This window comes from Colletotrichum destructivum, chromosome 9 (genome assembly GCF_034447905.1).
Source record: "Colletotrichum destructivum chromosome 9, complete sequence".
NCBI lineage: Eukaryota > Fungi > Ascomycota > Sordariomycetes > Glomerellales > Glomerellaceae > Colletotrichum > Colletotrichum destructivum.
In genome coordinates this window covers 3,542,731-3,564,099 of record NC_085904.1, presented here as the reverse complement: position 1 = coordinate 3,564,099, position 21,369 = coordinate 3,542,731, and the positions used below count along the sequence as shown (strand labels likewise).

Genomic DNA, 21,369 nt, shown 5'->3' with positions numbered 1-21,369 from the left:
TGACCGGCTAACCCTGGCGCGTGCCGCCGGCAGTTGTACAACTAGTTTCATAAGACTAAGCCATGCATGGGCTAAGTGTAAGCAATTGTGCATTGAAACTGCGCACGGCTCATGATATGAGTTGTTTGTTTTTTGTATAGTGCTTTTGCTACTTGGATAGCTGTGGTGAAGTCTGGAGCTAACTGTATGCTAGTAAGGATTTTACGGTCTTTGGAAGGGATTGATTGATCGGATTTGGGAAACCAATGCCGTTGGGGGGGGCTCACGAGTGATTCATGTTGCCTTCACGAATCACATGGCCTTACGCCGGTGATCTTCATTCTAATTTCTTCCCCATCAACTTTGAATGCTAGAGCAATGCAGAGTTCGCCGGTGAGTGGAGGAGGTGGCGGGGATGAAATGCAAAGAAGTCTTATACGGAGACGCCAAGTGGTTGTCATCAGACTGTAATTGATTGCCTGTCTATCGAGAGCTGCGTGAGGTCTAGTCCCACCACGTAGACACACACACACCGCTCTGTGTAGGTAGTTGACATTGCTGCCGCGCCCTATGGTTCTACGCCCTCGGGTGATGTTATCATAAAGAGAAGAAGAAAACGCCATGACTCCCATCGCAAGAAGGAGGAGAAAACACTGTGAACAACGCCCCTGCATGAAAATGCCCCAGGTTTCTCAAGGGAAAACCATCGAATGGGAGAGAAAAAGAAGAAGAGGAAAGGAGAAAATCTCCCCAGGCCCACCCACCCTAGAAAAGCACCACAAGACGGAAGGGGAAAAGAAAAAAAAAGTTTCTCATCATCAATCACCGGCGCATAGAATTACCACCCCACTCAAATCCCGAGCCGGTGCTTCTTTGTCTCGGCCCGCTTCACGACGAGTAGGGGCTCCACAACGTATCGGGACTTCCGGGATAGTCGACATATGACTCGGGGACGGGGCTCGATGTCGACATGGGAGCGACGGAGTATGTGCCCAAGGCGGCCATGTCCAAGGACAGACTGCCGGCTCCGTTCATATCCCACGTGGCGGCCGACTGCCCCACGGACATCTGGCCCGCGCGGAGACGATAGCATTCGTTGGCCAGCAGCCTGTAGGCGCAGCAGAGCGCGTCGTTCTTCTGACTCATGTCGTCAAGCTGTTGCTGGAGCTCCTCGAGGCGCTGCTCCTTGCGCTTTCGGTAGGCCCGCTGGTTTGCACGGTTCTGGGCGCGGCGTTTCTGGGAGAGGGGTGTTAGTCGAATGCGCGACGGTGCCAAGATATGAAGATGGTCATGATCGAGGGTGGTGGGGGGAAGCATAAGCTTACCGAAAGCACTGACTCGCTGCAATTCTTGTATCTGTTGTTGCGTCTTCCCTTTTCCGTGGACTGGGACGAGTCCTCTGGTGCGGATGCGCTGTTAGTGCTGGTGGTGGTGATGGTGGAATGGCTGTCATCATGCGAATCGTCGGCCTTGTTCGTGTCCACGCTCGAGGTCGGGCTTGGTGGGCATGACCAACGCGAGGACGGCGTACAGTAGCCGTTCTCGTTCGAGGCCTGTGAATCGGATCTTTAGTTAAACCTCCCGGGTCAAATCAGATCGGGCGTCTCGAGCCGTGGACCTACGATGTGAGAAGCGAACCGCGCGGAAATCATGTCATAAACGGTGTTGTCGGGCGTCATTGACGGAATACCAGAAGGCATGGCGTATGCCGGGAACTCGAGCGATGTGCTGCCCATGGTGGTCATTGCTTATTGGGTTCCTTTGCCGTCCGCGAGGGCAGTGAGCACCGAATACAGTGTGAGATGAGCGGCACTATTGTGATTGTGTGGAAGTCACGGTGGCGATGATGGACTTGTTCAAGGATAGAGGAAGAACAGTGTTCAAGATGGATCTGTGCGATGAACTTTTGAGGCGTGGAGATGTAGGATGGATAGTGAGTAGTAGCGTCATGATCAGAGGCGAGAGGAGTGGAGGGGGCAGGGTGGTTATATAACTTTTTCCCTTCAACGGCGGGAAGGGAGACATCGCCAGATGATTTCCGGAAGTAGACGATCGCAAGATACGATGAGTCTACATCCATACAATCAAGCAAGTAACGACAGGAGACAGGGTCAGGGTTGTAGGAGTAGACATGGAGACAAAATGGAACCGTGGGGAAACAGGAGCAGGAGAAGAGATGGGCTGGAGCTGACGAGGAGGTGTGACAATGACAACGTCGGACAGGCGTGTGTTGACGAAAGAGGGACGGGCGAGCCCATGTCTCTCCGTGTCATCTCAGCCCTTTTCGCATCTGGGATTCGGTATTCGGTGCCGCGCCGGTTTGCGGTGTACGGGACACGGGGGGGTGGGGCGAGTCTTGACCAAGTTGATTGACGATGGGCCCGAGTTCAACGTCCGTGTGTGTACGTATGTGTGTGTGTGTGTGTGTGTGTGTGTGTGTGGACGGATGGATGTGGGTGTAGATGCATGTTGTCCGGGATACGTCTTCTTTACCGCATTTTTCTTCATACCGTGTACCTGTGCGGATCTTGAGAGGGATCGCATTGGCTACGTACGTACCTCACTCAGTCTAGGGTAGGACTGATGCAGGTTCCGGGACAGCCTAGCAGGCTTCATGTTGCTTGTTTTACGCTGGTTCTCCCCTTTGAAATTCGCGCGCCGTTTCGAGAGGCTCGAGCTATTTGGGGAGGGGCCGGGGTGGTTAGGTTGAGTAAGTCCCCATCTGATGAAGCTGTAGGGAGATGAATCGCGTCTGCGTAAAGTTGGGGAGTCGGGAGTCGAGACCCGAGAATGAGCGGAACCGTCCCGGGAACAGCTGGCCAGGCCGGGGGGGGGGGGGGCGCTGGTGGGTCCCCTCACACCCGTTAATGGGCAGTGAGAGTCTGAGTGAGCCTGAAAGGAGGTGATGGAGTGGTGGGGTTGAGAAGCGCGTTATCTCTCCTTTGGCCGCGGATGTGTTCCCAGATTGTCCATTGAACTTTGACGGGAGCTAATCCCAGTCCAGTCTAAGCGCGAAAATGGCTCACAACACCTTAAATTCTGGCAGCGTGCGTTGCGCCAGAGCAGCATGGCGAGCTTCGGTCTCGTCCGTTATGATATCATATGTCTATCAAAGACAGGGATGGCTGAACTGAGCTATGGATGTATCCGGCATCCGTATCTTAGTGAGATGCAACGCCGTTTCTTCATTTCTGCGGGCGCATCCATCATATGCAGATACGCAAAACCAGCATTGAGTGTTGAGAGTGACTGGGTGAGTGGGTGAACGAGTGAGTAATTGAGAACTCAGGAGAGTATGAATGGGAGTGAGTGAGAGCCCAGCCCATGAGAGAAAGAGCGAGAGCTAGACTGATTCAGACTGACACTGGTGAGACTTGGCACCCAAGCGTCCAGTGGCCATCGTCACCTCTGCTGTGCGGTACGTATTCCGCCCTGTAATGTAGCTGCCCACCCCGTGGGTCCCGCGCATCTTTTTCCTTCCGCTCATATTTTCCCCTCACTCAAATTTTCCCTCTCTCGTTCATTCTCTCCCCATGGCCTTCTCCCGGCATTTCGGCGTCTCGCAAAGTCGGCGCGCTTTGAGCCCCTTTTTACGTCCACAACCCTCTGATCTGACGGACGAGATATTTCAGACAACTTTTTAGGTCATCTCTCCCAAACGACAGATTGGCTTGTGAACATTTATCCAATGTGAAAGCCCTCGCTGCGATGACGCCGCCATGGGGCTGTGGCGGGTTCGCCAAGTAGCGAATCTTGGGATCAGCGAAAGCTTAACCTCTGCAGCCTGCCGGGTTTCTGACTCTGGCAGCTGGTCGATCCAAGCCCGCCATGCAGCCAGCAAACGCTCTCTCTCTCTCTCTCTCCCCCTCCCGGTGCGCTTTCGGCCCCGAAAGGAAAAACAAGGGCCTGCTTCATAGCCGTCTTCGGTCATCGGTTGACAAGAGTCAAGCTGGGACCGGGGTGCGAGCCGAAAGGGGGGGGGGGGTCACTGGGCAATGAGCTTTTCAGCCCTAGGCCCCTGGGCAACAGACTACATACAGATGCTCCTACCAGCAATAGCTCGCAAGCTCGCGTCGGACGTCGGGGTTAACATACACCCCTCCCGGGTGGGGGCGCCCGCGGCGAAGCCGCGAGGCGCGAAAGGGAATATGGCAACAAACAAATAACATTGACCACATTCCCAACTATTCCCGGGATCACCACCACCACGACCTGTGGACTTGGGGGGGGGCTGAGGATACGATACTTAGTCCCTCGCCCTGGCTTGACGACGCCCTTGCCCGCCGAAATCACCTCATTCTCACGTGAAATCCTGGAATAAGCTTATGTCCCAAGCGCCGCCTTCGTTGCAGACTCCTTTGGTCCCCTTCGGTTGCTAGTTGCCATCACCAAATCACCCCGAGAGCCTACTGCTGCACCGAAGGCTTGGCGTTTTCTTCCGAGGCTTCGATGTACACTACTTGTCCAATCGTGTCTTGCCCCGGGCGTAGATCGGCATTGATCGGAGGGAGACGCTAACGGCATGCCATATGTGTATGCGGTCATGGTCATACAAGTCTGTTATTCTCTGTCTCAGCCATTCAAGAATCCCATCTGGATGTCTTTGCGTTGGACACTGTCCATCTGTTGTTCCTGCACGACCGAATGAAAGTAAACCACGGCTACAATCACGAATGCCTCAGTGTCCGATTCTCGGAGCACCGACCTCTAGACTCGAGACCCGCCCCCTCCCCCTTTCCTCGCTTGGCCACCGTTTGGAACACGGTTACCGCCGCCGTCATTATTCGGCCTGGCGTCAAAACACTCAGAGAAGAGAAAAATCAAGCAGTTGGGAAAAGATGCTGATAACCACGTCCCGACATAACCGTTCGGCTGTCTGACTCGTCATCGGCTGGCGGGAAACTCTGTCTCATGGCCGTTTTGGCTCAGGGGGTGTGCTTTTGCTTACTAGATCCAAAGCATATGGCCAGGCCTGCAACGCTCCGGCGCGCCGTCCAATCTACAGGTAGATGGATGCGTAATGATGCAATGAGGCGCTGGACCTTTCCCATGTTCCCCTGCCTATTTCCCATCCCGTTTGAGCGAAATCACGACAAGAAGCATGATCTGATTCTTAACCACAGGCACAGCACTGCACAACACAGGGGGGGAACCCCTCACCGCCGCCAAATACCGGGAAAAGAGCGGGTGCAGGACCGATGCCGGGTCCACTCGTGGCCGGTACCGCCGCGGAGTTGACTGCGGAGTCCCGCACGGAGGCGGCGCCCTGAGACACCCCCTGCTGCACCCTCTCCGCCCGACGAAGCGCAACCAGCAGGTCGTCCATGGCCGCCAACGCCTCCCTCTTTGAAACGAACTAGCGGGTAACGCACCCCTCGTAGCCGAAGGAGCTGCCCGGGTGTGCGCGACTCTCGGTTTGCCTGTCTATTTGCCCATTTGTCTGCCCGGCTTCCTTGCCGCCGTCAAAAACATCAGACCAAAGAGAAGAAGAAAAGACGGACCAGAACCTCTGATCCGTACCCCTGTCCACCGAACACCCCCCTCCTTGTCCTTCGCGACGCGAGCTCGTCCCCGAGGCCAAGCCACACGCACACGCACACATACAGAACCGTACACATGCCGACGTTGGACGCCCTGAACCCTGAATTGCTCTCGGCTCCCTGGTGTTCGGAGGGGAGGGGAGGGGAGGGGAATGAAGCAAACCCCGTCCTCCCACCGATTCGTCCCAGCCCGGGGTTTGTTTTGTATACGAGATACGAGAAAAGGCACGCACGCGCCAGCTTCGTCGAGTCTGGCGTTCTTGCCTGTCTGACACGTGTCTGGCTACCCGGCATCATGCCGTCACGAACTCACGAACTTCTATTCAACAGGCCATGGACCGGGTTCGGTCAGCCACGCTTTATCATCTCCCCGCCGCTTCACCAACACGAAGCCGGCTTCAACGCCGTGGTGGTGTGAGGCGCATCTGGCGAGTTCCCGCATCGTGCCCGAATTACAACATCCCATCTCGCCATGGCGAACTCGACATCCCCAGGCTTCGTTCCGCTCGTTTGATGGTCTCGTTCGATGATCTCTCATCCCCATTCACATTCCCGTCCACTTTAAGCCCCCCCTCCCCCGCCCTCTCATCCCGACCCGAAAGCTTTGTACCATTTGTATCCGGACCCCTGAAATGCGTCGTCATCCACCCGGTCGCCACCAGGAGCACAAGCGTACCGTACCTTGCGCGCATTCCACCTACAAAACCCCACGGGTGGGCATGCATCGAGCTCTATCTGCCTTGGCACACTTGGCACACTTGGCGCGACCTCGACCGATTTTCCGGGGTAGATGTCGATCTTTTGGGGGGTGAGTGACAATCCAGTGCATGTGCAAGATGCTATTTTCAGAAAATATCCCACGGTGGCGATTATAGCCTACAAGATGGATGACTGACTGGCTTCCATCCTGGGGGGCTCCCTGGGACCTCTCGACGTGTCGAAAAACCGGCCAATCGCTGGCGTACCATAACAAAGGCTGACCATCGTTCTTCGTCTCGGACCGGTACCCACGCAGGCACGCAGGCGAGGGAGCGGCTTCGCTGGCCTCTTTTCTGATATCGTAGAGTGACATGCTCCTTCCTCACTACCCAAAACGCAGGGGCCTCGCCAATGACATATGCTTTCATCCAGGTCCGGTACCGAAACGAAGCCAGCCAGCGAGCCAGCCTCCCATGGCCCACCACCCTTCTACACAGCCAGCAGCAAGGTACATAAACGGCCTGCACGCCATTGTCTGTCGGGGTAGGCGAGAAAGTACACTTTGGCCCAGTGGTCAAGGTGCGGCTTCTCCTCTACGGACGCAATTGCCATATAAGACTGCAACAGCCTGGCTTCCCTGTGCAGCGCGATATGCTGCCATATCTTACCATTTTGCTATTCGTAATGGCTGATAGTATTTTTTTAAGTCCCACTAGGAAGGACTATTGATTGTCACGAGCTTTTTTTTCTTGAAACAGAAAAAGAAAAAGTACGGCGTAGATCTTGATTTAAGCAACATGGAAAGAGTTAGATAGGGGGGAGAAAATTGGAGGGGGGGGGGGGTGCTGGGTTCGATCCTCGCGTCGGTCCCTTTTGTCTGTTTTTATCCTCCCTCCTGGGGCTAGGTTGGCATGCCTCAACACACTTTCTTCTCTTTCCGTGTCAGAGCAACGCCATCTCAACTTTTTGGGCTTGTGATCTTCCACGAGTGTCGTGTTCAGGATAACCAGTAACGGCGGCAAAGCAACCAATGGAATGATCGCGGAACCACAACGCAAGACTACCATCGCCCTATTCTTGATTCACTACCAGGCGCCTCGCAAGAACCTGCCTATCCCAATATTCACCCATTGCCCAGAAACGCCCAAATCATCAAACATTATCCATAATTTGCCGTCGTCCCTTCATTCTACCGAGCCAACCTCCTAAACTCCGGACGTAGTGTCACACTCACACGCTGTTGGCGAAGAACTTTGTAATCTTCTGCGTCCCATCCCTCGGCTTGACAGGGCTTTTACTCCCGTTGCTCGTCGCGCTGGTCCTGCTCTGTCTCGTCTTCGAAGGCAACTTCCTCGGCGGCTCCTCGTCCAAGCTGGACTCGGCAGCCTCCCGCTTGATCCCTGCCTTGGTGACCTGGCCGTCTGCGTCTGCAGCCGCTTCGGCGACGATGTCTGGCACCGGCTGCTTCTTGTCCTCTTTGGAGTGTTCCACCTCTACGTTAGTCTCAACCACGTGTTCGGCCCTGGACTCCTCCTTGGGCTTTTGTTTGGCGGATGCGTTGGCAAAGAAGTTGGCAATGTTGGACTTGTTTTCCTTGCTTGCGACGGGTATGATGAAGGACGGAGAGTTGTTGCCGACCTTGCCGACCTCCTTGCTGACGGGGTAGCAGTCGAGCTCGCCGTCAAAGGGCTTCAGGAGGTCTTGCAGTTCTTTGGACCACTCGTGCCGTTTGGGGTCCAGCCAGGTCCTGATCTCCTTGGAGCCGGGGTTGAGGATGACTGGCATTCTGTCGTGGAGAAACTTGAGCTGCTTGTTGGAGTCCGTCGTGATGATGGTGTATGTGTATCGTTTGAAGTCGGCATCTGATTGGATTTCAGCCTCGGGCGTCCAAGAAAGTAAGATGCAATGGGGATTCAATGGAAGGGTATAATTCGACCTCACCCTCATACTGGACACAGTCCCACAGGCCAGCGAAGCACATGAGCTGGCCGTCTTTGCGCTTGACGAAATGCGGCATCTTCTCCTTGCCGTTCTTGAGCCACTCGTAGAAGCCCTGGGCGACGATGATGCACCTCTTTCCCGCCTTCATCGTCGACCACATGCCGCCGGGCGTGCTGAGGGAATCGTCGCGGCAGTTGATCGTCTTGGAGAGCGTCGAGTAACCTGGGTCGCGCTTGGTCCAGAAGGGAATCAACCCCCACTGCATTGATTGCATCTTGTACCTGATCTTGCCATCCTCACGGGGCGGTTCCGATGCGGTGGCTCCTGCCGTCGTGGCTGTCTTGTCCTGTTCGTCGTCTCCCTTGTGCTCGCTGCGATGCCCCGCACCACGATCCGGTACGTCGGCGCGATAGACGACGCCGTGGTAACCCGGCGCAAAGTTGTACGTCTGTCGAGGAGAGCCCTGCCCCTCGTCCTCTGGTGCATCGTCGACGGGCATGTGTTCTTGCTCCAGCATGCGTCGAATTTGCGACGGGCGCTGCGCTCAAATTGCATCATTAGTGCCACTCTTGACTCGGCAACGCTACGCCGGTTGTGAGGGGGAGTGGAAGTTCACCAAAGCCAGGGCATATCTTCCGCACATTATGGCGACACTCGGTCTTCTTTTGCTTAGTCTTCCTGGTTGGTTGATATGACGTTTTGTAATCAGATTAGTTTTCCAGCAATGGGGGGGGGATTAAGGGCGTTGAACCCGGGGGTAGATTTGGTTGATGTCGTCATCGAGACGCGGGCGCTGAACACGGAAAGGAAACGACTTGCGCGCCAGTGACACGATGGCACGTGACCAACGGGCCCCTCGACCCCTTCCCGGGACCAGGATCAAGACAACTAAGTCCGGGAGTCTGGAAACGAACAAAGAACGAGCTCGCAATGCCCTATTTCATCTTTTCATGTTGAGTTTTACATGTCCTTCACCGCAGCACTGGCTCCGTCATTTGCAGAAACCCCGGCGCCCATCGGACACAGTTAAACAGGCGACGTTGTGGTCGATATGTCTCTGTGCTCTTCGTCTCAATTGACCATTGTTCAAAAAGCTAACGCAATTCAACTCCTCCCTGGGACCCGTTACAAAATGTACAGTCCTCGTGCTAATGGACGCCGTGCTTCCGCGTGATGACATTAAACGCCGTATTTCCTCCCTTAAATGTTTCGTCGCGACTTCTTCTTCAGCGCCGTCTCGGCCGCCCACGCATCTTCAAACGCCGTCTTGCGCTGCCCAACGTCTCCCTTTTCCAGCGCAAGCCGCCGAACCACATGGAACGCACCCGTTCCCACCGTCATCGTCTGACCCATGATGATACACTCGCTCACACCTTCGATCTGGTCTGTCTTCATGCCAGCCGCAGCCTCGAAAAGATGGTCTGGCGTCTTCTCGAATGAAGCCAACTGCAGAACGCTGTCTCTCATCTTGGAGAGACCGAATCTGGTGATGCCGAGGACCTCGCCCTTGTACGTCATGACATCTGCGAGCAGCTGCATGTGACGCGGGTCGATGTTCATGTCTCCCATAACTTCGCCAATTTCGTAAGCGATCGTGCTTCTCGCGGCTTCGATGCCCAACACGTCTCGGCACTCCATCACGTTGTTCGACTTGACTCTCCGTCCCTCCACGCCTTCCGTGTTCATGCAAGCGAGAAGCCCGTATCCTTCCACCAGGACGGTGTGTGTCTCCTGCTCCGACGTCTGGATGATGGCACGAGTGGCCTCGGGATAGCCCGAGATGGCCACCGTCGGTATCGTTCGCCGGAGGTAGTTGGCCCGTACCAAAAGGTCGCCAAGCTCGTCCACTGGCTTCGCCTTGATCGCCCGTTTGGCGGCGGCCGACTCGTCCAGCCGGACACGGATCTCGATTCGACCCGCGCCGATGTGCATATCAGACCTGGACACCTTCATCTTCTTGTGCTTGCAGATGGCCTCGGCCACATCGCCCAGCGTGATGCCAAGCTGCATGTCTGACAAAGCATCCATGTCCACCTTCAGTACGACGCTTCCCGACTCCGCGAACCACTCGTCTTCGATGTAGCTCAGAATGTCCTCGACAAAGGTCTTTTCGATACGAGCCTTGACGATTCGAGCGGCCGTCATCTCCCTGTTCTGCACCAGCGGGCACGTGATGACGGGAGTGCTGATGACCTTGGACGCGTTGATAATTTCCTTGATACGCGGCACACCCTGTGTGATACTCATACCAGCGACACCGGCGAAATGGAAGGTCTTCAATGTCATCTGCGTTCCTGGCTCACCAATGGACTGCGCGCCGACGGCCCCCACGGCGTGCCCAGGCTCGACGTGTGCTTTCTTGTACTTCTCCAAGCACAGCCGGATGAAGAGCTTCAACGTCGTCTCCGACATCTTGGCAACCTTATCAGCAAATGCCTTCTTGTGCCTGATCTCGTCCTCGTCGACATCGACGTCCATGCTGTCGGCTGTCGCAGTGAGCCCGGTCATCTCCATCAGGCGACGGAGCTTCTCGGCTCGGCCACCGACGTAAGACTCGAGAGATCGCAAGAAATCTCGTGCGCCTTCGTGCTCGTCGGTGTACCTCTCCTCCTCGTTGTCGTAGTCGAGAGTCAGATCGCCCAGCAGAGACTTCCTGGGGTAGCGCGCCCGCTCCCGGGAGAGCATGTTGTCGCAGTATTTGACAATTTCGTCGGGAAGCAAGGCCCGTTCATTGTTGTCCCAGGTGAGGTTCTCAGCGTGGGAAAAGGTTCGGTCAAAGTTGACAGGTTTCGCCGAGGCCTCCATGTCGACAGGATCCAGTTTGTCAGCACCAAACTGGAACTGAACAATACCGCCGCCCGAAGTCCGTACTGTGTCGTCGTATTGGGTTGAAAGATCTTCCAAAGACTTCATCAGTCTACGAGACATGTATCCTGTCTCGGCTGTCTTGACAGCGGTATCGACCAGACCTTCACGTCCAGACATGGCGTGGAAGATAAACTCGGTGGGCAATAGACCGGAATAGAAACTGTTCTCGACGAAACCCTTGGATGGCGGTTGCGGCGCGTTCTTGTGGAAATGGGGAAGTGTCCTGTCCTGGAAACCGTCGGCAACACGCTTGCCACCGATAATTTGCTGTCCGACAAGCGCAACCATTTGCGCCACGTTGATATTCGAACCCTTGGATCCGCACTTGGCCATGACCAGCGGCGCATTGTTCTTGCTAAGCGTCTCGATACAGTGGGAACCGGCTTGTGTTCTGAGCTTGCTGAGAAGACCCGAGATGGAGTTCTCGAGGGTCTGCTCCATCGAACAGCCTGTAGCCTTCTCCAGCTTGTTCTTCTTGTACTTGTCGATCAGAACGTCAACCTCGATACTCGCATTCTTGACGAGAGTGCGCTTCTTGTCCAACAGCTTCTCTGTGGGGAAAACGTCACCGATGCCGATAGAGAAGCCACGGTTGGTCAGGTGCCGAGCACAGAGTTTTGCCAATCGGTTCATCGTAACGACTGCCGCATCTGGGCCGAAGTCTCGCAGGATGACGTAAAAGACCGAGTCCTTTTTACCGTCACCAACTGTTGACTTGTCCATGACGCCGCACATGACCTCGGAGTTGCGAATAACCAACCATGCGTCTTCGGGATCCATATCGGGGCACTGTCCGGCCCTGGCCTTGTACTCTCTGCACTTGGCGTCCAGGTTGATCTTCACCGGGCTGTCCTTGTTGGGACGCATCATCATGCTGAAGACTTGCTTGCCGGTCCACAGAGCCTTGGGCTTTAAGACGGCGGGGGGAGGCAAGTCCAGGTGGACTTTGCCATCCATCATGTGCATGCAAATGTAGGTGAACGTCTTGCGGTCGAAGAAGTTGTCTTTGCTGCTCAAGAGATAAGCAGCCGTGATGAAATCCTGCGTGGCAGCAATGACGGGCTCTCCGTTTTTCGGCGTCGCCAAGTTGTGCTTGACACCCATGAGGTTAATGGCCTCGGCTCGGGCTTCTTCTGTCTGCGGAACGTGGAGGTTCATTTCGTCTCCGTCGAAATCTGCGTTGTACGGGCCACAAACACACTCGTTTAGGCGGAATGTCCTCCAAGGTCGCACCTTGACCAAGTGACTCATGATACTGAGCTTGTGAAGGGATGGCTGACGGTTGAAGAGGACGATGTCGTTGTCCTCCAGGTGACGCTCGACAACATCGCCGATCTTGAGGTCTTGGGCGACTTGGTTTCTGTTACCGAACTTCAGCGATATCTTGTAACCTCCGTCGTCCTTTTTGATGACTTGTTGAGCACCCGGCCAGATGCTGGGTCCGTTGCGAACGCACTCCTTCAGCTTCTCGATGTTGTAATCCGACACTCGCTCCGGGTACGTCAGGTTCTTGGCGACAAGCTGGGGGACAGCAACTTGATCGATACCAAGGTTGGGATCGGGCGAAATGACGGTACGTCCGGAGAAATCGACACGCTTTCCGGACAGGTTGCCACGGAATCGACCCTGCTTTCCCTTCAACCGCTGGCAGAAACCTCGTACAGCCTTGCCGAATCCCGGTTGCTGCAGGCCCGGTACATCACTGTTGACATACATGGCGACCTGGAGTTGAAGATACTCCCACTGCTCCATGATGGTCTGTACTGGCGAGCCCTTCTGCAGCGCCGAGCGGATCATGCCGCTGACCCATACGATATCGGCGAGTTTTGTTGTAATATCGTCCTCGTTACTGGCATTGTCTTGGGCGACCGAGGGTCGGATGCACACGGGGGGCGCAGGGAGGAACTGCCAGATGAACATCTCGGGACGGCCTTCCGCGGGATCCAGGCCGAGAAGCTCGCAATCGGTGGGACTGATCATTTTGAAAAGATTGAGTACTCTCAAAGGGTTCATGTCCTCCATGGCCTTGCGTAAATGCTTGTCCAACTCGGCATTGTTCTTCCTCGCCTCGCTGAACGACTCGTCGAACTTGATTTTACTCTCGGGAGGCACCTTCTTAGCCGAGGTGGACTTGTTGTATGTGACGAACTTGTCGTGGGCCAGCTTGAGGACGCCGACCTTTCTAATTTGACCCTGGACGGAACCGCAGTACATGCAGTTCTTGACCTTTCTACACTGCTCGTTGATGCGTTTGCAAATCTGGGACCGTCGCAGATTGTCCAGAAGTGGTCGTCGGAGCTCCTTCAAGAAGGCCCGTTTCTCAGACTCTGTGAGGAGGACTTTGCCGCAATCCTGTGTTCCGTTAGGCGTGCTCGAAACAGACCAAAACCAAGATGCTCACCTTGCAGATATCCTGCAATATCATCATGACGAAGCGCAAGTAGCCGATATGGAAGGCCGGCAGAGGAAGCCTGACATGACCGAAGTGGCCTGTGCAGTTCTGGAGAGACTCCTGGCATGTTGCGCATTTCCCCGTCTTGCTCGAGGTACCCTGTGATCGAGCGTATTAGAGATCCAACGGTGACCCGAGGGTGGGAAGCGCTTACGAGACGAGGGTCGAGTGGACCATGTTGGTAGGGTGCCCTGTTCTTCTCAATGTCGTAGAGGAGGCGGTCGGAGACTTCGAGGACAGCTTGGTTCGCGATATCCTGGTTGGACCTGGCAACGAGCGGGATTGGTTAGCAGGAATGCGTCATCGGGTAGAGTGCATCGCGTGCAGGAGGTTGGACTAACTGAATGCCAAACTTGATACCCTTGAAACGCTTGGGCAGCTTGTCGACAAGCTGGGACTTGACCGGAGTCACGGTGGTTGTGGTCGCCATTGCGATGGGGGCTGAAACTGGGATTCAAATGACTGCGCTTGTCGGGTATGGTGGGACGAGAAATTGGTGGTGGTGGTGGTGGTGGTGGTGGTGGCGGCGTCGGGTGAGTCAAGGCCTCGGTCGAGAGTAAAGTCTACCGGCAGGAATCGATGTTGATGGATTTGCGCATTCGCCGCTGGGTCATGATCGTAGTCCGCAAGCAATTGGTACGGTGCTCGGAGGGAAGGCGAAAAGTCGGCGCGACAAGAGTGCTAGGGCGATGCAAACATTAGGGGTTGTTAATGTTTCGCGAGCAGTCCGAGTTTCTGTCGTCGTCCTCGATGTCTTTGTCGTCTCCGTCCTCGTCGTCGTCGTCGTCGTCGTCGGGTGGGCGATGGGCTCTGGGAAATTTTGAGAAGATGGCACGCGAAATGTAGCGCGGGACATGGAAAGAGGGACGCACTGCAGGTCGTACCCCACCATCAAAAAACGCAGCCCGCCCCACCACGTACAGTTTTCACCGGGGAAGTTGGCACAGTCCAGATTGGAGACGGAGACGGCTTAAATGCTTACCATTTTGGCTAACAACACAAAGAAAGTGACGGGAGGAACAACATAAAAACAATTGTTTTCTAGTAATGAAACACAGAAACATAGTATGTTGGCATACATCTTGCCACTGTAAGGCTATTTCCACAATCTTGACTCCTGCTACTATACTTATTGCAAAGGACATCTAGGGTCTCTAAACACAGTGCAGGGCTAACTACACTTCCTAATGTGAGTGCGCTTAGATTAGGAAATTGGAGGGTACAGCGGGCTCGCCTCTAGCTAGAGATGAGGTAAGCTGATAGAGATGTCCTTTCCACCCACCATTGCCAATGCAGGCAGGCTGCCCCGCGATTACAGGCGTTAGAGGGTCGGCTAGTCAGTTGACAGTGCCTACCTAGGTAGGTAGCTCAGCAAGGTGCCTAGGTGGCTACTTACCTAAGGTAGGTATGTAAGCAGGGAGATGCCCAAGGGCTGTCCCCTCGGCATGCATTCTACCGTTAGTCGGCGTCTGCCACCGCCCACCGCCCATCTACACGGGACTGCAAAGTGCGTCATGGGGTCCGTCCCTTGGAGCTGGGGAAGCTCATCCCTTGCCCATGTTGCAGCCAGCGCAGCTTACTGGAGAGAAGGGAGAGGAGAGAGGAGAGAGACTGGAGCCTTTTGCACCTACATCATATTCTCGCTCGTAATCCGCATATTCTGTCCTGTCCCTGGCCAAGCCAAAGCTGTCTCTCCTTCCATACATGCCTACCTGCATACATATTAATACCCAGCTAGGTAGGGAACCTAAGGTACATACAAAGAAGCACACGTTGTCCCCTTGAACAGGCGAAATCCCCCCTTGCCTACCGGCATCGCTTTCTAAACACTTCCACTCTCGCCTTGCTCCAAATAAAGACAGCTTTTCATTACACCGTATTTCCCTCCTTCCTCTGCCTCTGCCTCTCTCCCCCTCCCTCCCTTTCACATACATTACGTAGATACCTAGGCCGTTGCCGACACCTCAACCTTGCGACCTGCTCCAGCCTGAAACCAGCATTCCTTGCTCCAGCCCCCAACCAGCTCGAAGCTTCTCCGAAACTGCTCTCGAAACCTCCGTGCCGCCCGCCCCGACGCTCACGCCCTCCCTGCTTCAGTGACGCGATTGCTCTCTTATCAAGTGGTCGTCTTCTGCCCCTCGTCTGTCAAATTGGCGTCCGCCGTCCACCGCTCCAGACGGGCTTGGGAACGAAACTTCAGACCTCCGAACCTCCGTCGCATCAACACCACATCCCGCCGCTGCTGGGCTTCCTGTCACAACTCCGCCGAATGGCACTCGGCCCAGTCGCAGATTATGGCTCCCGGCGGCGCTGATCGCAAAACAGAAAAGTCCTACCTGTCGTCTGCTGTCGACTCCATCAACCCGTGGGCCGGGAGTCGGAGCTCGACGCCGACGCCAACCCTCAAGGATCCTCCGCAGCAGCCCGTGCCGGTCCCGAACTCTCGTCCCGGCGATCACAGCATCACCCACTTATACGGCCAAAGCATCAAAAGTTACCCCGTCGACTGTCCTCCGCTGAACGTCCTGTGGTACCACGCAACTGATGTAAGACCGCTCGTCCCCAGCAATTTAAACAACTCTTCATCTTGCTGACATACCCTACCTCGCTCAGGTCCCCAAGCGGAAACCCCAATTCCTCCGAGACAAATCCAAACCCGTCGATGATGCGAAGCCCCAGCCTCAACCAAAGAAGTTCCTCCCGTTTTCAAAGCTAGATTCACGAGCAATCGAGACTGCTTACCAGCGCCTGCTTGAGGATTCTGAGAGAAGGAGAGAGGAGCGGTCATTGCGGAACATCTCGTCGAGCTCGCGACGTGGCCGTACGAAGACCGATGAAGGGAGCGTCCATAGCAGCCTGGAGACCAGTCCCGAAGGGGCTCAGACCCCAAAAACACGAGTTCCCGTGAACGAGGACTATCTTTTTGACGTCGATATCGAGAACAGAGAGCTGGCCCCCGTCTACTGGCTCGGCCCGGTCTACGAGGTCCGACGCGGTACATGGTTCTACGAAGAAGGCTCGTCTTTGCGGCCATGTGAGGAGAACCTGGCCTCGCAGCTGGAGGAGGGTTACCTCAGGGTCAAGCCCTGGACTTATCCCAAGCCACGAGTCCGCAGTGACTCGAAGAACAAGGACGTGAAGAACAAGGATGTGACTCCAAAAGCATCCGTCGAGAATCTCAAGGCCGCCGCTTCGACAACTCCGCCCACAGAGAGCGGTAAGCTCACAGGACCGCCGAACCAGCACCAGCCGTCATCCCACCGATTGTTCGGTGCCTGGATGAACAGCATCGCGACTTACCAGGACGCAAACACGGCATGGCTCACATCAGACAGCATGCTCTCGTGGGTGACCTCAACGATGTATGAAAGGTTCTCGGGCGGAGGTTTTATGAGCGGCGTCAAGCTGGTCAGGGGCTACTCCGATGTAGCCAAAGCCAAAAAAGAGAAGCAGCCGGCCACACCGACCGATCCCACAGCTACCCCCCAGCTGGACGAGAAACAACAAAAGCTACTCAAGAGGAGGTCTGCGCCGCCCTCTTCCCGGCCTTCCCAGTCCAACGACGACCTTTCGCGTACTGAAGAAGATGATAGTAGGGAGAACTCCCTCCAACAGCAGATTTCGTCGCTGATGGAGGGGGCCGAGCGGAATCAGGAGGAGCAGGAAGAAGAGATTCGGAAGCGCGAGGAAAAGGAGATCGAAAACGACTACAACGGCCAGCTCGGCGAAACCCAAGGACGAGATATCGAGCACTTGGTGCTCGTCACGCACGGGATCGGCCAGCTTCTCGGCATTCGGTAAGTTTGGACGATTTTGATCAGGGCTCCTAGACTGACCTGAGCAGCATGGAAAGCGTCAACTTTGTCCACGACGTCAATATCTTACGCAAAAACATCAAGTCGGTGTACTCTAGCTCTGCGGACTTACGGGCTCTGAACTCGGAACTCGAAGATGGTCCGAGAAACTGCCGCGTGCAGGTTCTGCCTGTGTGCTGGAGACATCTTCTCGATTTCCCCAGGAGACGGGAGAAGAAGAACGAGCGAGATATCGGCGACGGTGCTTTAGACGAGGATGATTGTAAGTTATCGGCCTTGTTGCTCTAGTTGCGATATCTAACCAACGGCGCTTAGACCCTTCCTTGGAGGATATCACTATTGAAGGCGTGGCTTTTGCCAGGTCTCTGATTTCAGACCTTGCGCTCGACGTCCTGCTTTACCAAAGTGCCTACCGGGAGCAGATTTCAGAGATTGTTTTAAAAGAGTCGAATCGCATCTACAAACTGTTCCTCGAACGGAACCCGGAATTCAAGGGGAAAGTCCACATCGTTGGCCACTCTCTCGGCTCCGCCATCATGTTTGACATTCTTTGTCGGCAGAAGGAGAAATCGAGAGGGCCGGAGAGTCCTAGGAATCCGCTCCGGTTCTGGCCAGCACAGGAAAAGTCCCAGGGCCCCCGAGACCGGGAGGCCAACGAGCTGCGATTCGAGTTCGACGTGGAGGACTTTTACTGCCTGGGATCGCCGGTGGGCTTGTTCCAGATGCTCAAGGGGCGGTAAGTTGACCCGCTTCGTTTCTTGAATGGGACGCATACTGATCCTATATAAGGACAATATCGGCTCGTCACCTCCCGAATGCCCGCCCGTCAGAGAGTCCTCTGAATCCGGACTTGATAGACGACCCCTTTCTCACAGCGGGGCCGTCATCCCCAACCCATCGGGTCTCTGCCATCACCGGGCTCCCTTATTCTGTGTCGTCGCCCAAGGTATCGCAGCTTTTCAATGTCTTCCACCCCTCGGACCCCATCAGTTACCGACTTGAGCCCCTGATTTCGCCTGCCATGTCGTCACTTAAACCGCAAGTGTTGCCGTACACCAAGAAGGGCATATTTGGCAATGTTGCTCAGCAGGGCTTGTCGGGCATCGGCATGAAGGTCGGCCAGAGTGTCAGTGGGCTGTGGTCTAGCTTAAGTGCGGGAATCGCGAGCAATTTGCTGAACCGCAGTCTTGGCCTCAGCAACGAAGACGTGGCCAAGATGAACTCGGCGAATGCGGCACAACAAGTGTCGGGGGCGGGAACGAACATCGCAGATAGCGGCGTCATCTCTGACGTGTCGAAGCTGGAGGCAAAGACCAACGAGCGCAAGAAGCAGCTTGCCGACTCCAAGGCCATGGTCGGCCGCACCAGCATCAGCGGCAACGAGATGACACTGATCGACGACGAGCTGGAAACTCTCTACGCCAAGTTCCAGGAGAAGCGTGTGGATCTGGCCAAATCAGACGACGACGGCGGCAGGGCGGATTGGGCCGAGGCAGAGCGTAAGGCGCAGAAGCTGCGGCGGGAGGAGATGAAGGTCCGGGCCCTGAATCGCAACGGGCGCGTGGACTACAGCATTCAAGAGTGAGTCGACATGATGATGCCAGATGTGAAGCGAGTTTCCGGTGTGCTGACAACCCAATTAGAAGCGTTCTTGACTTCAATCCCATGAACACGATAGCCTCGCACATGAGTTACTGGTCCGACGAAGACGTCAGCCACTTCATCCTCTCACAACTTCTCTCTAATAGATCGCGGACAGACCGGAGATAAGACTTAGAGTAGACATAGCAGGCAGAAGAGCAAGTTAGTCAATGCAGGACAATCCATGACGAAAAGACAGCACCACGTTCTTTCGTGAATATCATTATTTGGAGTTCTCCGTCCCAACTAGAATCACTGGGTATCTTGTTTTTCTCCTCCCTCGCTTCCTTATTCTTTAGACTCCTCACTCCACTCATACGCGCAGGATCCCGGCATCGATCAGGGCACCCCAACGGGCCGAGTTGCTCCTGGCCACATCCTCGGCAGTCTGGCCAGCGTCGGTGCGCAAGGCGCGAATATCGTCGGCGTTGTCGTTTGTCAAGCGCACGATCTGCAGCGCCTCGGCAGCCTGGCGCGCCGAGAGGGGGAAGACGTCGGTGGGGACGGGCGAGGCGATCCAGAGCAGCAGCCACACGGCCTCCTCCTGCTCCTTTTCAAGGGCGAGATGCAGGGCGCTCTTGCCAGCCGCGAGGGGGTCCTGGTAGCGGATGAGCTGGCCGAGCTGAGCGACATCGCCAGAGAGCTCCTCGTTGGCGTCCTGGAGGAGGTCGACGACGCCCTGGACGTCACCCTCAGCACACATGAGGTGGTAGGCACGGGCGGGGCGGGCGTCCGGGTTGGCGGCGAGGTAGGCCTCCTCGGTGATGTTGGGCAGGATGTCGAGGGCGTCCTGGAGGCCGCCCTCGTTGACGTAGCGGGCGAGGATGGCGGTGCCGGGCGGGGTGTGCAGGAAGGGGTTTGTGACGGAGGGGCCCTGGGCGTTTGATGGGAGGTACTTCTGGCACGAGGGGCAGTTGAGGGATATGGCGATCTCTTGGGACTGGTCCAGAAGGCATTGCCTATTTATTGAATTGATGAGCAAGTGAGTTGTTCCCGTGTTAATGGGAGTGTCGGGGGCACGCGTTTCTTCTCACCAGTGGAAGTGGCAGCCACAGGGCAGCTCGAGGTCGTCGGGGACGTTCTGAGGGTCTTCGGCGGTGTAGCCCTCGTCGTCGCTTTCCGGTTCGAGGACGATGACGAGGGGGTCCTCGCAAGCTTTGCAGACGGCGGCCATTTTATTTTATTTTTTTCCTTTTTCTTTTTTCGGCACGAAGTAGTGGCGGCGGTGATGACGGTAGTAGAGAAGATGCAACGGTTAGGCTGCGGTGGGAGCAGATTTAAACCGAGATCAATGAGAGAATCAGACGCGAACGATCGGGATTATCCCTTTCTTCTTCGGATTATGAGTTTATCTACGGCTGGAGATTGGCAGGTGGAGCTGGTTTTTTCATGTCAACCAAAGTCCTGGACGTTGCGATGAGAGAGAGCATCGAGACCTGTCAGAAAATTCGAGGCGGGGTCTGAGGATTGAAGCGGGGACTGTGCTAAAATTGACTGGGCACTGTAAATTTATGAGAGTACCATTGCGGCAGGCACAGTGTGCATTCTCACATACCTCGGTCGCCACCAACGAAAGCCCATATTCCCTGCACCCGGACGTTCCAGAACATTACCCAGAGTAGCCTACGGGTTACGACGGGCCTTTCAGAGCAGGGAGATCAGGCGTGGCATGAGCAGCATGGACGGTAGGTAGTATAGGTATGGGGGTAGATTGGCAATTGCTACGTCCAACTTGGATCAGGCGAGACAATGGATGAGAGGCATGCAGGGGAAAGCCACGTCAAGAGCTGGACCCATAACGAATCCGTCACATTCAATACATAACCTACCTAGGTATGCACTGTTGTAGTACACTGCAGAGAGGCATCGTGGACTTGCAGAACATGTGGATGGGTGCCTGGCGAGCCACGTGCGTACGCGTCAAACATTGTGTTTCCCTCCCAATAGAGGAATGCCTGCCTGCGGCGACTTGCACTGTAAGTTGTTTTCGAGCATCTCCGAGTCATCCCACCGCAAGTCTTATACACACACACAACAGGAACCATGAAGGTAAATGGTAGCCTGCGACTGCGTACGTCGGCTTACGCGCACGTCGCTGTGGCTGTGGCTGGTTGCCGTCGTTTGAGGCGAGACTGGGACGACGCGGGTGCCTCGGGGCCTCGTTTGCCGCAGAGGAAGACAGAGGTACCCCGGTTTCCCGCGTATTTTCTTTTTCAGCCCGATGATGGCCGTGGATTTTGGCTTTGCATTGATTCGGGTGGCAGGTTTTGGAGCGTTTCTTTTCTAAGCAAACTCGCCCGATGTACCCCGCTGCACCAGTTGGGCTGTCGGGTACATACATGCAAATACGGGCGCGCACACACACACACACAACGCACACCCGCACGAGGCGTAACATGCCCGCTGTAAGGTACCAACCACCAGAATGATGTAG

At 55.5% G+C, this 21,369-nt stretch overlaps 5 protein-coding genes across 5 annotated transcripts; 1 reads left to right on the top strand and 4 right to left on the bottom strand.

The window, feature by feature from the left end:
* Positions 1-196: 196 nt before the first annotated feature.
* Positions 197-2,694, bottom strand: CDEST_14159 (Putative basic-leucine zipper domain-containing protein). Its single transcript, XM_062930315.1, has 3 exons — positions 1,602-2,694; positions 1,305-1,532; positions 197-1,215 (listed from the first exon to the last, which is right to left on the bottom strand). The coding sequence occupies exons 1-3, from the start codon at positions 1,722-1,724 to the stop codon at positions 868-870; spliced, it is 699 nt and encodes a 232-aa protein (XP_062786366.1). The 5' UTR covers positions 1,725-2,694; the 3' UTR covers positions 197-867.
* Positions 2,695-7,036: 4,342 nt separating this feature from the next.
* Positions 7,037-8,921, bottom strand: CDEST_14158 (Putative SOS response associated peptidase (SRAP)). Its single transcript, XM_062930314.1, has 3 exons — positions 8,776-8,921; positions 8,160-8,697; positions 7,037-8,080 (listed from the first exon to the last, which is right to left on the bottom strand). The coding sequence occupies exons 1-3, from the start codon at positions 8,800-8,802 to the stop codon at positions 7,449-7,451; spliced, it is 1,197 nt and encodes a 398-aa protein (XP_062786365.1). The 5' UTR covers positions 8,803-8,921; the 3' UTR covers positions 7,037-7,448.
* A 190-nt stretch (positions 8,922-9,111) lies between these two features.
* Positions 9,112-14,307, bottom strand: CDEST_14157 (Putative RNA polymerase, alpha subunit, RNA polymerase Rpb1, domain 3, RNA polymerase Rpb1, domain 1). Its single transcript, XM_062930313.1, has 4 exons — positions 13,821-14,307; positions 13,634-13,745; positions 13,429-13,578; positions 9,112-13,379 (listed from the first exon to the last, which is right to left on the bottom strand). The coding sequence occupies exons 1-4, from the start codon at positions 13,907-13,909 to the stop codon at positions 9,360-9,362; spliced, it is 4,371 nt and encodes a 1,456-aa protein (XP_062786364.1). The 5' UTR covers positions 13,910-14,307; the 3' UTR covers positions 9,112-9,359.
* A 662-nt stretch (positions 14,308-14,969) lies between these two features.
* CDEST_14156 (Putative DDHD domain-containing protein) lies at positions 14,970-19,137 on the top strand. The gene is made up of 6 exons (XM_062930312.1): positions 14,970-16,025; positions 16,093-17,276; positions 17,324-17,556; positions 17,610-18,030; positions 18,084-18,875; positions 18,938-19,137. Exons 1-6 carry the CDS (start codon positions 15,774-15,776, stop codon positions 19,062-19,064), a joined length of 3,009 nt encoding a protein of 1,002 aa, XP_062786363.1. The 5' UTR covers positions 14,970-15,773; the 3' UTR covers positions 19,065-19,137.
* Positions 19,138-19,140: 3 nt separating this feature from the next.
* On the bottom strand, positions 19,141-20,360 carry CDEST_14155 (uncharacterized protein). The gene is made up of 2 exons (XM_062930311.1): positions 19,970-20,360; positions 19,141-19,894 (listed from the first exon to the last, which is right to left on the bottom strand). The coding sequence occupies exons 1-2, from the start codon at positions 20,107-20,109 to the stop codon at positions 19,249-19,251; spliced, it is 786 nt and encodes a 261-aa protein (XP_062786362.1). The 5' UTR covers positions 20,110-20,360; the 3' UTR covers positions 19,141-19,248.
* Positions 20,361-21,369: the final 1,009 nt, after the last annotated feature.

Excerpts from the sequence above, each read along its gene's own strand:
- CDEST_14159 (XM_062930315.1), bottom strand. The coding sequence starts at position 1,724 with ATGACCACCATGGGCAGCACATCGCTCGAGTTCCCGGCATACGCCATG. Across the intron at positions 1,533-1,601 it reads CGCGGTTCGCTTCTCACATC|GCCTCGAACGAGAACGGCTA; the intron begins GTAGGTCCACGG and ends TCCGATTCACAG. Across the intron at positions 1,216-1,304 it reads GCAGCGAGTCAGTGCTTTCG|AAACGCCGCGCCCAGAACCG; the intron begins GTAAGCTTATGC and ends CCCCTCTCCCAG.
- CDEST_14158 (XM_062930314.1), bottom strand. The coding sequence starts at position 8,802 with ATGTGCGGAAGATATGCCCTGGCTTTG. Across the intron at positions 8,698-8,775 it reads GAAGATATGCCCTGGCTTTG|CGCCCGTCGCAAATTCGACG; the intron begins GTGAACTTCCAC and ends ATTTGAGCGCAG. Across the intron at positions 8,081-8,159 it reads GGACTGTGTCCAGTATGAGG|ATGCCGACTTCAAACGATAC; the intron begins GTGAGGTCGAAT and ends AAATCCAATCAG.
- CDEST_14157 (XM_062930313.1), bottom strand. The coding sequence starts at position 13,909 with ATGGCGACCACAACCACCGTGACTCCGGTCAAGTCCCAGCTTGTCGAC. Across the intron at positions 13,579-13,633 it reads GTCCACTCGACCCTCGTCTC|GGTACCTCGAGCAAGACGGG; the intron begins GTAAGCGCTTCC and ends GCTCGATCACAG. Across the intron at positions 13,380-13,428 it reads TATTGCAGGATATCTGCAAG|GATTGCGGCAAAGTCCTCCT; the intron begins GTGAGCATCTTG and ends AACGGAACACAG.
- CDEST_14156 (XM_062930312.1), top strand. The coding sequence starts at position 15,774 with ATGGCTCCCGGCGGCGCTGATCGCAAAACAGAAAAGTCCTACCTGTCG. Across the intron at positions 17,557-17,609 it reads TGCTTTAGACGAGGATGATT|ACCCTTCCTTGGAGGATATC; the intron begins GTAAGTTATCGG and ends AACGGCGCTTAG. Across the intron at positions 18,031-18,083 it reads TTCCAGATGCTCAAGGGGCG|GACAATATCGGCTCGTCACC; the intron begins GTAAGTTGACCC and ends ATCCTATATAAG.
- CDEST_14155 (XM_062930311.1), bottom strand. The coding sequence starts at position 20,109 with ATGGCCGCCGTCTGCAAAGCTTGCGAGGACCCCCTCGTCATCGTCCTC. Across the intron at positions 19,895-19,969 it reads TGTGGCTGCCACTTCCACTG|GCAATGCCTTCTGGACCAGT; the intron begins GTGAGAAGAAAC and ends TTCAATAAATAG.